Source organism: Myotis myotis, unplaced genomic scaffold (assembly GCF_014108235.1).
Source record: "Myotis myotis isolate mMyoMyo1 unplaced genomic scaffold, mMyoMyo1.p scaffold_m19_p_9, whole genome shotgun sequence".
NCBI classification, from domain to species: domain Eukaryota; kingdom Metazoa; phylum Chordata; class Mammalia; order Chiroptera; family Vespertilionidae; genus Myotis; species Myotis myotis.
In genome coordinates, this window is record NW_023416401.1 from 33,061,225 (window position 1) to 33,077,715 (window position 16,491).

The window sequence follows — 16,491 nt, forward strand, 5'->3', positions numbered from 1 at the left end:
GCTCCATTGATTGGAGTATGTCCCATGCACCGAAAGGCAGCAGCTCAATTCCTGGTCAGGGCACATACCCAGGTTGCAGGTTTGATTCCCTGGTTGGGGCACATGCGTGAGGCAACCGATAGATGTTTCTCTCTCACATGGATGTTTCCCTCTTTCTCTTTCTCTCTCTCTCTCTCTCTCTCTCTCTCTCTCTCTCTCTCTCTCTCTCTCTCTTTCTCTCTCTCTCTCAAATCAATTTTAAAAAATTAACCATTATAAAGTGTAAAATTCAGTGGCATTTAGTACACTCACGATGTTGTGTAACCATCACTTCTATCTAGTTCAAACATTTTCATTATTCAAAAGGAAACCCCACACCCATTAAGCAAACAGTCCCCTTTCTCCCCTCTCCTCAGGCCCTGGAAACAACTAATCTTTTTTCTGACTCTATGGATTTACCTAGTCTGGATATTTCCTATAAATGAAATCATACATGCCTGACTCCTTTTACTTAGCCTATTTTTGAGGTTCATCCATATTACAGCATGTATCAGTGAGAAAGAAAATTTCTAAGACTGCAAAAGCCAGGAGCAGTTGAACCTTAAGCACCTGGCAGGCAATTGAGGTTGGGAAGCAAGAGAAGTAAGAACAGTAACAATCACTTAAGCCCGGGTGCCTAAAAGGACAGTGGCACCACGAACCAACCCAACGGGGCAAGACAGAGAAGGGGCAGATGGAGGCGAGGGTGCCAAGTATGTTTCTGACTCGCTGAGTTTGAAGTGCTAGGAGAAATCCGTCTTGGACAAGTGCACAGGCAGCTGAAAATAGTCTGCAGCTTGAGAGAGAACACACAGCAGAGGCTACAGAGCCGAAGAGGTACAAACATGCACTGTTTCACTGTCCAAGGCCAAGAGGGACATACACTTCTGTCACAGAGAGACACACACACACTGTCCTTGCCTTTCCCAAAAGGTGATGCGTCCATTTACAAAACTTCAGAGGTGAACAGTAATGAGTAAGGCTCAGGAGAGAGAAATATTATCCTCAGCCTAGAGCAAAACTCAGGGCGTATTTTGTTCTGGCTTTCATAAAAAGAGCCCATTCATGGAGACCACTGTGGCATTTGCCAATAAATACCTCCTCCACCGCTTCTGAACCTTATCATGGGCTCCATCATTCTCTGCTTCCAGCATAGAATACCAGCGTCTAACCCTCCCTCAGACTCCTATCAGTTTTATGATTTATTTAGAACCGTGGTTTTCAAATCTTTTCATCTTATGGCACACATAAACTAACTAATTACTGAAATTCTGTGGCACACCAAAATATATAGTTTTTGCCAATCTGACCAAAAAAAGGTGTATTTTTGATTAATTTACAACAAAAATAATAATAGTAAATACCTTCCCTTTTAGCTCCAAAGTGACTTTTAAAAAAAAATCAGTTGCCTATACTTTTAATAAGGATTTCTGGTACCAATAATTAATCAATCAGATTCAACCTTATTATGTGACATGACCAATAAGATGCAACTCTTGACCTATATACAGGTTGTGCCCCCCAAATGTATACACACTGTAACAGCTGATAGCTCAATTTTAAAAATGAAATGTATTTTAATAAACACTGTCTTTATAATAATTCAAAGTGTGTGTTTACACTTTTTTGAGACACCCTATATTAATGGTTCAAGACAGGATATTCACACTAGATAGCTATTGTGTTGGCTGTTGTCATTCTTTTATTTGACAATCTAAGAGAAATGAGGTCAGTGCCCTGAACTAAATAGTCAGGTATTGCATGTTTTAGAAATTCTTGCAGTGCACCTGTTGAAAGTCACTGGTTTAGAAGTTTGGTGTAAATACACAGCCCCCTCAGCCTGACTATAACTCTGGAGGTGAAATACTTATTGTGTCCCCATTGAGCAACCCCTCTCCAAATAGCTTTCACCCACAAAGGAGAGGGAGCTGACCCCTCCACCCTACCCCTTCCTCATATCCAGCCTGAGCCTACATCACAGCTCTGAGGATCCTTGCCTCACACTTGCGTAGCTCTGAATGGCAAGAGTAATCATTTCTTTCCCCAAAGAGCTTTTATCCATGACCAGAAGACAAATATCGCACAAGCCATTAAATATGTGCAAAAGAATTTTTGCTTGTCTGAAATATATATATTTATTTACTTATATGTATATAATTTATATATTGACACACAAATATACACACATCAAATTTATAAAATAAACTTCTAAGTTGTTTTCTATACCCACATGGTCAGGATCAAACCAGAAGTTTTGAGGGAAAAACCCATATGGCATACCTTCTAGTAAACTTAGACCAAAGGAAAGAGAGGAAAGTAAACTACTAGGAACAGTAAGTCAGAGATAAGAGATTCACAATCAGAGGAAATTCCTCTGGTCCTGGGTTAAGTGTGCGTGTAAGGTAAGAAGTAGGGGTTACCCAGAATGAAAGAACATTGTCAGCATCTACCTCTTCCTCTGGGAAGCTCACTGAGTCCCGCAGGCAAGCTGTAGTCACTACAGCTCCACATTCTCACCCTCCTTCACCTGCTCACCCAGCGAGTCTCCATGATGCCTATATGTCAGGCATTGTTCTAGGCACAGAGACCCCAGAGTAAGCCAAAAAACAAACCCCCCAAGCCTACTGAGCTTGAGTTCTAGAGGGGCATTAGTGAAAGGGAGACAAAGAAATAAAACACACAGCATTTTCAGATAAGTGGTGACAATCCTATATAATAAAAGGCTAATATGCAAATTGTCCCCTCGGGAGTTTGACCGACTGGGAGTCCAACCGCTCGCTATGATGTGCGCTGACCATCAGGGGGCAGCACAGAACGAAGGAAAGCCCTGGCCAGCAGCTGGGGGAAGGAACCCCCGATTAGCCCTGATCACCAGCCAGGCCTAGGGACTCTACCTGTGCACAAATTTCATGCACCAGGCCTCTAGTATACATATAATTTACCCAAATCCATGATATATCAGATGGGAAGGCAGACGGGGATGGCCAAGGTGGAGACAGGAACAACTTAATGTGTAAGTGTTGAGGGGAGGCTGGATGAGGTGAGATGTCAGCAGAGACCTGCAGATGAGGAATTGAGCCACAAGTGGCTGGATCTCTGGAAAGAGACCGTATCTGGGGAGGGCAAACTCGAGGCTGGCATGGCTGTGAGTAAAGGGAGTGGGGGAGGAATCAGAGGTCACAGCACTGGCTCCTTTGCCGTAATTTGTGTTATCTGTGTGCCATGTTGAACTGTAAACACTTTGAGAGCAGGGCCCATGCTGCCATACTCTCATCTGCATGCCCAATGCCTAGTACAGGGCCTGAATTAAGTTGGGTAGATGGACAGGGAATGGCTGGTGAATCAGGAAGCTTAGCCAAAGGAAAACTAAACTGCTAAGTAAGGCTGTTAGCAGGTAATATGCTGGCTTTAACAATCATCTTTTTTTAAAAACCATTATCTTAAAGCCTTCACCAAGTTTTTAATTTCATCAATATGCAGAATAATTTCCAAGAAAATACTCAGCTTATAATAGCAGTCAACAACAGAACAGGACTTACATTACTTTATGCAAATGAGTATACATTTATATTCATACACTCCTATATTTATATAAATTCATATATATTCATTTTCTAGACCACTTTACTAGGACATAGTCACTCCACAACATTTTTTAAAAATCTACATTTAAATCATATTGGCTGAATAACAGATATAGGTCGCATATTCAGATTACCTGTTTACACAGGCAACCATAACGTATTTTCCAGCTTGTTGGAAGAGAAGACTTTTGAGAAAAAAGCTACCACTTAATGTTGTATTCCAGTAATAGTGCTCAACATTTCAACACATAAAAACAATTAATGGCCAGCTTATCTGAATGGAAAGTATTAAAAATAGCTTCAGACCAGGATTCAACAGGCTTTTCTGTAAAGGACCAGAGAGCAAACACCAGGTTTGTGCAAGCAACATACAGTCTTTGTCACATAGTCTTCCTTGCTTATTAGTTTATTTTGTGTGGTGGTGGCTGTTTTCCAATGCTATAAAAAAATGTGAAAACCATTCTTACTTCCCAGGCCATGCAAACAGACCACAGTGTGCCCGCCACTACTTTAAACCACAATGATAATGGGACACTTGGAGTCCCAACTTCCTCATAATTAAACCCAAAGGAGAAATCCCCGTACATTTCCGGATTACCTCTTTCAGTCTCTCCAGCTCATTTTGGAGGGCCTGTTTGGATATTTCCACTTCAATCATCTGCTGTCGGAGGGCTTCATTTTCATCTTCAGCTTTCGCACGTTTCTCCTCCACAGTTTCAAGTTCATGGTGCAATCGGACAGACACGTCTTTGGCTACCTGCAGAGATAGTCACCCGGGTATGAAGCTTTCTGTGCACCAAGGCTGCATTCAAACAACTTTTGAGGCAGAATCATTAAGTGGTATGGCATTACACCGAAGAGCGAATACCTTAGCAATGTTAACAAGCCGATTTTTACAGGAGGATACTAGTTTAAAATGTGATGTCCACATTATGAGGAAGAATACAACTTTTATCTGGATTAAAGTGCCACTCTGGATAGCCCTCTTTCCTTATAGGATATTACCAAGAATGTTAATTGTGTTCAAGTGAAAATGCTTTAAATGATAAATTAGAAATAATAACAATACACAACCAATTTTTCTGTTCCCTAAGGTAATATTAAACCTATTTGGTAAAAAAGATAATAATTCTGTAGTAGATGTTTAATGTAGTCAAGTTTTAAGTTATCTCCTGTGGTAAAATATTTGAATGTTAAAAGCAGTTAAACATTTTTACTTTCTAAAAGGAAATAAGAGATTTTGCAAAAGAAATATATATCACCCTTATACCACACTAAATGACATTTTGTAAGTGTTTTATAAATTTTATAGAAGTACAAAGATCTTTTTTGTTATCATAATGAAAGGCTAAATGAGGTTTCATAAGTACTCCCATAATAAGGAAGACATTATGCATAGTTCATCTCTTGATGAATGATTTGATAATTGGGCATGAGAGAAGCCGTGGTTTAAAGTCTGGGATTTCTTCACCTCATTCCCATTTCTGTCACTGGTTCTCAAAGACACTTTCAACAATTAGTTATGATCTCATTTCTCCTCAGTTAAATCATCACTACACTATTCAAGACTCACTCGGGTTATGGTAATTTCAGGTTTTCTACATCCTAGAAACTTACCTAACAATAAAAATGTTAAGTGATTATGGTCAACTCTTAAGAATGGTCTTTGACTATAACTGAATTGATAATCAAGAGATTTTTTAAAAACATTTCAGATCTTTAGAAGGAGTTTCCGTATCATTTCTATACAATTGCCACACCAATTACCAGGCATTAATTCTTTCTTATTATAGATCTATTCCTATGATTTCTTTTCTTTCTTTTTTATTATGTTTGAAGATCCCATTTCATATAAATCTTGGACCACCAAAGCCATATAACTACACACTTATGAATCTTCATTCATAAAGTGAACAAAAATGTTCACACTGAAGTCTGTTGAGAGAAACATGACCAGAACATTAAGACCACCTGTAAGTGGGGTCCGAGGGCTGCATTTTCAGATCTGCGACCCCGTCCACCCCAGCTCCTCCCGGGAGCTCACGTCCCATCAGCCCCGCTCACTCACCTTTAAGTCCTGTTCCAGACTTCGGATGAGCTCGCCGTCCACCTGACCGGTCTCGGCCACCTTCAGGCTTTTCTGCTCGGCTTTCCTGAGGCGGTACTGCAGGATCCGGCAGTTTTTATTAGCACGGTCCAGTTCTCGCCGGAGCTCCTGCAGCTGGTAAACATCTTCCTCTAAATAACTGTCCCTCATCTCTTCCATTTCAGCCCGGAGTTCATCCAACTCATCCTACACAAGCCAGACGGAGTAGGTTTATAAGCTGAGTGCCTCAGAAAAAGGATCATGCCTCCCCCCCGCTCCCCGCCATGATACTAAACTTTAACTACCTGCACACTTACCCACAGGGCCTATGTGATATGGCACAGGGACCTCTGGACATTCTTACATGAGTGAATATCACCAGATGTCTGTTCAAATATTATGGATCCAGAAACTAAAACCCAGCTGAATTGTTCATTGTGGCCTCTTAATATTTATTCCATTCCCAATATTCCCTTACGTAATCACAATAATAAATGAAATAACTCTGCAGATAAACTTTAGATTCAAACCAAACATTGACTCCCATCACTAAGGCACAATCCAGGTTTCAAAGATGAGTCAGACAGACCCTGCCTTCAAAGCACATAAACTCTAGCGGAATCATAACTGTGACCTGCCCTGGAATTGTAACATACCTGCCACGGTCCCTAAAAGTCTGTTCCACAAAACGAATCTCAGCACTAACTAGGGGTCTCTCAATACAAATCTCAGCACTAACTAGGAGTCCGGAAATTCTAAAGATGAAACCTTTACATTGTTTCAAATACACACTGGGTTTGTTTTCCCCCATTCACCTACCCTTTATGTATCACCTCCACTTCACTTTGCTTCAATATGGAGACCCTCTGAATACAGGAAAAACCCAGACAGCATCCCTGCCTCCCCTCCATCCCTCCAATCCCACATCCAATCCAGTGCTGTCAGCTCAACATCAAGAATACCTCAGGCGCTCTCTTCCCAGACCACACCCTCCACCCCTCTCAAGGGGCTACTGCACAAACAATTTAAATTCATCACTTGGGACCCCCTGCTTCCCCTCACCCTCTCCTTCTCCACAGCCCATTCTCAACCCAGACAGCTATCCTTTCAATATGGAACTCGGACCTCCTCCCACACTCAAACCCTCCAGGGGCTTCCCATCACACCCAGAAATTCCTCAAAGGCCTCCCCAGGGCCTCTGAGCTCCCGGCTTCTCTTGTCCCAAAAGGCAGAGAACTGCTCCAGGCCTTTCACCTATTACGCCCTCTCCTTAAAACGCTCCTCCCAGCACTTTGTGAGGCTCCGGTCTCATTATTTGGAGGACGCCCAATGCATTCTCTGACCACCTTCCCTCCCCAACCCACTGTCTCTCGTCCCTGGTTTGCTCTATATTCTTCCACCTCTTTTATCATCTGTCGCCCACACTAAAAGGTAAGTCCCATGAGGGCAGACACTTTGAGTGTCTTGTTCTTCTTAGCATTCACGGCCCCCAGAGGAGTGCGAGCCATACAGCAGGTCCTCAATAAATGTGTGTGGAATGACTACACAGCACTGGTCAACATGTAGAAAGACCAAATCATAACGATGACCAATATCAGACATAACTGCAGCTTTGTTTGTTCCAGTCATGTAGCCTAATTATAAAAATAATTTTCTCAATCCCCTAGACAGAGCTGCAATATGTGAGACATAAATTCTACTGAAGTATTACTAAAGATTTTAACAAGGAACTATTTAGAAGGAGGGAGATTAAGGAAAGCATGCTAAGATTTTTCTTGATTTGTTTGATAATTGATAGTTAAAATACCTCCAAAATAAGATACACGCAGTCATTCCCATTTGTTTTGTTCAATTAATATCAAGACTCAAAAAAAAGAAGAAAAAAACTTTACAAAACTTCACCCTAAGTTGTCAGCTCAGGTCCTGCCATTCAGTTTGCTCCTGGATTCTCCCCACTCTTGCTAATCCTGCATTTGTTCTTAAAACTGGGGATTTACTTACAATAATATTTTAAAAAAAGCCCTAACCAGTTTGGCTCAGTGGATAGAGCGTCAGCCTGCAGACTCAAGGGTCCCAGGTTGGATTCCGGTCAAGGGCATGTACCTTGGTTGCGGGCACATCCCCAGTGGGGAGTGTGCAGGAGGCAGCTGATCGGTGTTTCTCTCTCATAATGTTTCTAACTCTCTGTCCCCCTACCTTCCTCTCTGTAAAAAATCAATAAAATATATTTAAAAAAAAAAAAAAAAAGCACAAGAGTTTCCCAATCTCAAAGCTTCAGGTAGATAAGAAATTGAACAGAAAGAAGCCTCCTGAAGGGTATTTTATCTTGCGTAAGATTAAATACAAAAGTGTAACAAATAAATACATTAGGAATCTTTATGGAAGAACAGATTGGCATAAACAGGGTGAAGACAGTTCTTCAGCCATCCTCAACTGCATGCAGTGGTCAATGGGGAAGCCCAGAGGTGCCATCGCTTTCCCTCAACCCCAGCGTGTAGATTCTCCCCGCCCTGTCCACACTACCTAATCAAGAGAATGGCCTCCATTGAACATACATGAACAGAATGGACAGGCTGAGCTCTTCAGAGGACTGGAGAACTCAGCTATTTCATGAAGGTCCTTGCCAACCTTCAGCAAAGAGGTTGTGGCTGATGCCCGCTCCCCCCACTGAGGCTTGGAGGACGCAGTGCAGGAGCTGTGCCCTGACTCAGCCCATGCTGGAGGAGACCGACCACAGACGGAAAGCTGTAAGTGGGCTCTGTGGATGTCATCCTTTTGATAAAGAGAGTATCTTCAAAATCAAGGTCAAGTTTCACCCAGGTTCCATCCATGAATATGATGAGTCAGACTATGAAAGAGTCTAGTCTTTACCCTTGTGTCTGAGGACACTTAAAAGGTATTTGTGTCACTGGGTAAAACTAATAAAAAATAGTTCAATACAAAAAATAATCACCATATGTACACACACGCACACACACAAATAGACAGTGTCTGTGGCCATGCTGTTCACAGAAGGAATTGTTTATAACTGTTTTTCCATCTGGAAAGCTTGTCCCTAAAAGCCAAAGTCACTAATGCTTGTAATTACTTGGTATTCAAACCAAAGTTTTTAAAATGTGATATAGTCATAAGAGGATATAAGATACAACTTCCAGGCATAAAAATGTTCTTGAATTTTCAGACTTTGTAATAGGAGAGCCCTTGCCGGCCTAATGTTAAATGCTGATGTGTTATATACCAGTAGATGCGTAAACAATCAATGCAGGCTAAAAAACTACTTAAGGGCTAGAAGAACCCACACCTCCAAACCATGGAGTAGGCCAGATATAAACAGCTGATATTTTTGACATAAATAATTACCAACATTAATTGCACCGAGGCTAAATTAGGAAGAGACCATAATTTCATGTATTTGAATCATTACTTTTACAACTCATATTTTACCTAAATTTGTAGAAGACTTTCTCTATTAAGTAACCCTATAATAACCCTTCCAGGAACATATTAATCCCACTGTATAGACAAGAAAAGCAAACCCACACTGGTTGACATGTCTGAAGTCCCAGCTAATAAATGGAAGTTAGACTGCTAACCCAGACTGTCTGATTCCAAGCACACGATCTTTCCAATAAATACTACACATTATTTGCAAAAACCAGACCGAATGAAATAATAATAGGCTTCAAATTGTACTTTTAAAAGCCCACTGTCAGTGTAAAATAACAAAAGCAGGCTAACATTTAGAGCTTGACAATTGTCAGTATGCAAGTATATCCATTATCACAACTGGTCCTCAGAAAAACATTGTAATGTGCAACAAAGATATTAAGACACCCCCCTTTTTAAAATGAGGAAGTTGCTATTCTAAAAGTTTAAATGGCTTCCCAATACTAGTCTGTTTCAGAGATGGGATGAAGCCAGTGTTTAAACTCTTTTCCTGGAGCCTTGAAAAAAAGCAATTTTCAGGTTCAGTGAAAAGAAGTTACCCCAAAAAGCAAATTATAAACCCTGTTAGCTGGCAGCAGACATTTGGAAAGCAAAAACTGTGATTATTCAGATTAGGGTCATGGTGGATAGTGATTTTCAAACTAACTACATTAATTTTCTGACGGCATGCTCTAATTTGTATTAAAGAACCATAAGATGTCTGTCATTTAAATGCTTAAGAAAGCCAAATCAAGCAGAACATATAATGTTTCTGGCAGATGTACTATGTCTAAACATAGTAAGTAAAAGTGAAAAATTACTGTTTTGTTTATACACAGAAGTCAATAAGAAAAATATTGCTCTTAATCAACAGTTTTGTATTAAATTAGCATCAGATACTTAAATGTTAGATCATTACCTCATTGAAAAGCTCATCTAGTTTTTTAATTAATTTTTCAAATTTTGTATCTAAAATGAAATCATGAAGTGGTGTGAATCTCTTCAACTATCCCCCTTTGCCTACAGATAACAAATTGAGCCTATTTTATATACATATAAATTAGAGTAATAACCAGATACCATTGGAGCACTAAAGTAAAATTAATGTAGTTAGTTTGAAAATCACTATCCACCAAGATTAAAATGAAATGCTTCAATGAAAACCTCTAGGAGAACAGTTTTAGCCATAAATATAAAGTAAAACCCAAATCCATGGTTTCTTAGTATAACTGATGCAAATTCTTGATCATATAGATAATTTTATCCAAGTCACAATCTCCTTTAAACAACCCAAATCAATAACTACTATTGATTTAATAACCACTCCTTAAATAGGCCCAATTTGGACAGTAGGAGGAGTTATCTGGCTACTGCTGCAATAATTCCATCTTCGGGGAGTTGTAGACAGAAACTATTGTCTGTTGTAATACACAAATAACCCGCCTCATTTCCCTCTGGACAATGGAAATGTTCTCTGCAGAGTCCCAGCTGTAGCTAAGAAGGCTCAGGGGCTGCTACCATTGTTTACCAAGTGGTAGTTCACCCAGCAGCTGATGGGCTGTTGGCCCTGGTCTACATTATCTTGCCACCCAAGATTATTACAGCAGCTCTTTCACAGAGTGAATAAAGAATGGAAGTGGAAAGTGGGATGTCAGGAAAGAATAGAAATGCTGTCCACTTTACCCTGCCAAAGGAAAGGGAGGAGGAGCAGGGTCCAAAAGAGGGACGGAGGAGCTGAAGCACTTCAGAACTGCTGGGCCCTGCCTCATAGTGTCCCCGCCTCTGGGCCACACTGAGCACTTAGAACCCAGGCAGCCAAATTTAACAAAACCATATCAGAGCTTGAAACTCAGGAGACAACCTCAAGTGAGAAACAGAATGGTAAGATTGGATCAGTGCACCGTAAAAAAAACAAAAAGACCTTCCCAGTGATCTCCCTTGGGAAATTTTTCCTCTCAAAGAATTCAATGTTATTTGTCCTTGTAGCTAGCTAGCACTGGCTTCTTTTGTTTTAACCAAAAAAAATTCTTATGAAATGACAGAGCAAAAAGAGGCAGCCCTTCCCCACACCAATCCTTGCTCATCCCACAGGACATTGCAATTGGGAGTACACTCTTCGGGAGCAAGAGTGAGGGTGTTATGAGTGCATCACCCGTAATGTGAAAGGCATGTTCAAAATAGGCCAATAAACTCAGTGATTAAATCCTCCTGAATAGCTTGTGGAAACAGAGAACATAATTAATACGTTCACAAAGAGCAGTAAGGTTGCTTGATTACCTCACAGCACTCAAGCAGAAACACAGTGGTGGCAGACAGGTGGGCAGGGGAAACACACCAGCAACATTTTGTAGAAGTCCTCACTATGAAACATGCTTGGGTTTGGTTTGAGAAAGAAGCAGAGGCCTTTGGGAACCTGGACTTAATTTCTGAACACTTCCAAATACATCCAAGTTCACCAGAGCTAAAGGGACAACAGAATGCTTTTCCGACTGCGTTCATGAAAAATGGATTGAGTGATTTTTGCATTTTTTCTTTGAGTCACCTTGCTGCCCTTTGATGAAGGTAGTAAAGGAATAGAAAGCAGGGTCAAGGACAGCCCCGAACAGCACAACAGAATGCATGCACTTCTCTGTTGGCATTTGCTATTTAAAAAAAAAAAATACAAAAAAAAAAAAAATACAGCAGTCTGGCTAAAAAACAAGAGAATTCCACTTGAATTTCCTGATCAATAAGACATTCTCCTATGACTTCGCAGGCCTTGTTTTTCTGCTTTGTTACCCCATCGTCATTCTACCTCAGAAAGTGTGGCAGTCTTGTACAGTAATGGTGACAAAACTGACTCAGAAAAGAATGTAATACTTAATACTGTCACATTCCTCCAGAATATAGTGAAGTACAATTTCTGGGCTGGGTCTCTTCTTGTTAGATAACATTTGAACAGAGAGATGCTCTATCCAATCGCCAGAGTTCTGGGCAGCAGTCCCTGGGAAAGCAGTAGGTCAAGGATGCACTGTTACCTACCATCTTCAAGAGTGCCGCTGCGCAACAAGAACAACAAAAAGAGAAGTTCCAACTTACAATGTGCATGCCCTAAATACCACGTGCAAAGGCATGCCACTGCCTCTGCTCCATGAGGTCATGGATGCTCCCCGCCCAGATCTGCATTAAGTGGGCGGTTCGCTGACCTTTGGAAGTCTACCAGAATTGCTGTGTCTTCCTCAAATTGAACTATTGTAATTTAATCTCGGGAATGACCAAACATGTAACTCACACATATATTTGTGAGTGTTCTTCTGGTCTCCTCTCCTCCTTCAAACCACCTCTGCCCGCTTCTCTCTCCTGCTGTGAGAGAAAGGCTGGGAGATGGACTCAGGCATAGTGAACAGTTGGCCGTGACATTTGCTCCACAGGAAATGGCAACTGAACATTTCCCACAAATTAACCATTGCCAGTGGGACTTACATGACCACTTATACACAGGCTAGGGAAGAGATGTTCATTATGGCCCTTTCACCTAAAAAGAAAATAGGGCCCCTAGGAAAAGCTAAACCCTGGGAGCACTTGGAGCGAATACAACAACTCCAAAGCAAGCAGCGAACTCTGAGCAAAGCAGCCTTGCTGGAAGGAGGATGCAGCCTGGTGCAGGGAACAGAGCAGAGGCTCTGGAGGTGGCACCACTTACCAGCTGTATGACCTTGGGGAAGTCATTTAAGTTGTCTGGGTCTCAGCATCCTTGCCTGTGAAATTGGGATTATAATATACCAACAACCATACCCTATGTTGTTGTGAAGATTCACTAAAATATCAAATATTCTAGACGAGACTCCAGGGTCAGACATATATTCCATTCACTGAGAAACCAACAATGTGAAAAATTAAAACAAATAGCCAGTTACTAGGAATGAACCCTGAAATGATGTCAGACTGCCTACCTTAAAATCAAAGATATAATGAGTAATATCTTTAAAATTTTTTCTTGTTTAGCAGTCATAATTGGCATAAACATCATTTAACCAGAAACACAGAGGGTCAGGGATTATGCCCAGAGTTGGGGCTCAAAACTGAACAAGATTATCTTTCTCGCCCTCAGGGAGACTGCATTTGTTGACGATTTACCAAAGTGCTGCTTTCAGAGAGTCACGAAATATAGTGGCCCTTTCTCTTCAACACCTCTGAATTTCACCCTGTTGTCTGTTACATAAGAGTAGGTGACAAAAGCAAATGTACTATTTGAACCATCTCACTCCAAGCCCTAATCTACTCTTTTCGCAGGTCTCTCCTCCGCCTCATTGTTACTTCTTTGCACATGATAAAATAACTACTGGGTTCAATTGGTCAAGAGCAGCTCCTGATAAAAGGCTTCGCTTTAGAACACTGGGCAGTTAACTGATTCCAGTTTGCACTGCACACTTCACCACCATTCCTCATAAAAGCCCACACCTTTGGTCCCACTGACCAGAAACTGGGCCTCAAACAGGTAGGTTCAGCATTTGCTGAGAAAACAGTGCCAATCATATAGCCCACTGATAAAGGAGGACCACCCAAGTGGATTGAGAGGAGATATATACCATCTTTTGACAGAAGCATGGATTTGTTTGCATCACTGGAGCTCTTTACTAACCTGAGGATTACAATAAATTAAAACCATTGCCCTCAATACAATCACCTTTATATTCTCTCAAGGCACCTCACACCTCAATTGTCTTCACCCCCACCCACCACCCAACATTGTCTAACCCCGCTGTTCTGCATGCAGCACCAGTCAGCTCTCCTCCTCCGAGAAAACATGGATTCAGGTTCAGTGCCCAAAGGCTAACAAGACCAAGAGGCCATGGCTCGCAGGCCTTGCCGGAAAATACCGGCAGAGGTTGCAATTCCCTCGAAAGTGCTGGCCTGTGGAGGGAATCAAGTGGCCCCTCCTGACACGGAAAACCCGGCTCACGGACGCTTAACCGAGGCCTGGGAAGCAAAACACTGTTGTCCCTCAAACCAGGCCCCACTTAAAGGACCCCTCTGCCCGTGCTGTCTGAACCCGGAGGGAGACACCCAGCGCCTGATTTTCTATAATAACAAGAGCCTGGCCCGCCGCAGCCTCCGGAGGCAGACACAGCCGCAGGTGCGGGGACCAGAGGTCCTAGATGGGGAAGAACCCGCTCTCACAGGTGATGGGGGTTCGATGTGCATGCAGAATGCGATGAAAACCACTTCTCCCACGGCACACTGACAGGGGAACGGGCATCCGGAGAGGGAAGCAAGGCTTCTAGAAACAAGAAAAGCTACGTGCGTTGAGAACCTGCCTGGACCCACAGGTCTTGTTGCTTCTTCCAGAAGTTGTGGCTTAAGTTCCAAACACCCAGCGTGTTCGGGGACAGGGAAGTGAAAGGCAGAAGGGGAAAGCGCTCATCAGGACCCGGGAGGCTGGGCTCGCGGCCAGCAGACCCTTGGGGGTCCGTCTCGGAACCCCTGCGCAGCGCCCGCTGCTCACCTTGAGATAGTCGTTCTCCGAGCGCAGCTCCTCCATCTCCCGCAGCAGCTCCTCCTCCTCCACCGCCGGGGCCAGTGGGGGCTGCTCGCCCGGGCCGGGCTCCTTGGGGGTCCCGGGCACCCCTCGCTCTGGCGGCGCGCGCCCCCCGGCATCCTCTGCCCCGCTGGGGCCGGGGGACCCCGTGGGGACCCTGCCCGGGCTGCTCCGACCCCCAAGGAAAGCGCTGGCGGCGGGGGGCGCGGCGAGGAATGCGGGGGGCTCGGGGCTGAGTAGCGGCGCCCCCCGAGCTGCGGGACTCGTCGCGGAGACTACTCGCAGAGATTCCCGGTCGCTAGAACCTGTGCCAGACTCAGCGTCGCTGCTGGCGGCGGGGAGCAGGCGCTGCTCGTCGGACAGCGGTTCGGAGGGGCAGTCCGATAGGTCCGAGCTGCTGTCCGTGTGGCTGATGCGCGAGCCGGAGGCGGGGAGGCCGACCGCGGAGGTCACGGCGAGAATCACCGCGGGCACCGGCGGGTTGGGGGGCTGGGGCCCGGCGGCGCGGGCGGGGAGCGCCCCGGAGCCGCGTTTGGTTTTGCGGCTCTTAGCAGCAGCGCACAGCGGCTCGGCCCCGGGCGACGGCGGCGGTTTCCCCGCCCGGGGCAGCGGATCCGCGGGCGCCGCGCGCGCCGCCCTTCTGGGGCCCGGAGTGGCCTTAGCCCCGCCCGCAGCCCTGGCCCCTGGCGGCGGCTTCTCCTTCACGCCGGGGGCACCACCGCTGCGCCGGGAAAGGCGGCCGGGCGCGGCCAGGGTCCCGGGCGAGGGCGGCGCCTTGCCTGCCAGGCTGGGCGAGCGCGGGGCGGCGGGGGCCGGGGATCGGCCAGAGGAGCGGGCTGCCGGGGCCGGGCCAGGCGCCGCGGGCCGGCCGTGCAGGTCCTGGAGGAAGGGTCTGGCGGGCGAGGGAGCGCGGTGCAGCCGCCTCCGCTCAGCCAGCGGGTGGAGGTGGTGGTGGCGGTGGTGCTGGCCGGGCGGCTGCGGCTTCCCGTCCGGAGCGCCTCCCGCGGGGCCATTCAGCGTCTCCATGGCCGGGGCCCGGACCGCGAGCAGCAGCTCGGGCGGCAGATGCTCCAGGTGGCGGCAGCGGCGTGCAGCCTCCCTGCGCGCTGGCTCATCACTGTCCCCCGCCCCGCCCGGTCTGCGCCCCGCGCTCCCGCGCCGCCGCCCCCCGCACCCCTGGCCCGAGGATCCCGCGGAACTCGCCACCGCCTCGCTCTCTCCTTGCTGAGGTCACTGCCGCCAGAGCTCTCGGGGTACAGTAGCGCGGTGGCTTCCCGCCGTTCGCATCCCCGGGACGCTGCGCTCCAGGCTCGCGGGTGAGCCGCTGCGTCCTCGCACACTTCACTCCTCCCGCGGCGGCGCTGGGGGCGCGCTTCCCGCTCCCGCGTCCTGCTCCAGCTCCCGGCGGGCCGGCTCCCCTCCGCGCCCGCCCGCTCCGGCCCGCGCCTGCTCCCGGCAGCGAGGAACTGCACGCGCGCTCCCCGGCCTCCCGGCGCCCGGCGCCCAGCCGCCCCGTGCGCATGTCCCGCCCGCAGCCAGCCGGCGCGCCGGGTGGGGGCAGGAGGGCGGGGCCTCGCTCCCCACCGCTCGCGCGGGGTCTGCGTTTCCCCCAGCCCTCTCCGCCCTGGGACCCTACTTGCTTTTTGAGTTCCCTGAGACAGTACCTGGTGCTGGGAAGGGAGGGCAATAGGAGAGGTGAAGTGGGGGGTGCCGGCACCGGCCACTTGGGGGAGACTGGGAGTCCGGGAGGCGTGGGTGCCCCCCCCCCCCCCCGCAGTGGAGTGTGCCCTCGGGAGCCTCTTTCCCTTGGTTGACCAGCGTCTGCCAGAGTCCCCTCCATCCAACTCCTGCCTCCCAGG

General features: G+C 46.0%; 1 protein-coding gene across 5 annotated transcripts in view; it reads right to left on the reverse strand.

Moving 5' to 3' along the window:
• The window catches only part of MTCL1 (microtubule crosslinking factor 1), a 118,697-nt gene extending 102,577 nt beyond the window's left edge, over positions 1-16,120 (reverse strand). For all 5 annotated transcript variants that reach the window (XM_036322199.1, XM_036322202.1, XM_036322198.1 and 2 more), the window contains exons 1-3: positions 14,600-16,120; positions 5,671-5,895; positions 4,201-4,359 (exon numbers count right to left, since the gene is read on the reverse strand). In XM_036322199.1, coding sequence (XP_036178092.1) covers positions 4,201-4,359; positions 5,671-5,895; positions 14,600-15,658 — 1,443 coding nt within the window. In that variant the 5' untranslated portion in view covers positions 15,659-16,120. The remainder of the gene's footprint in view (positions 1-4,200; positions 4,360-5,670; positions 5,896-14,599) is intronic.
• Between the last annotated feature and the right edge of the window lie 371 nt (positions 16,121-16,491).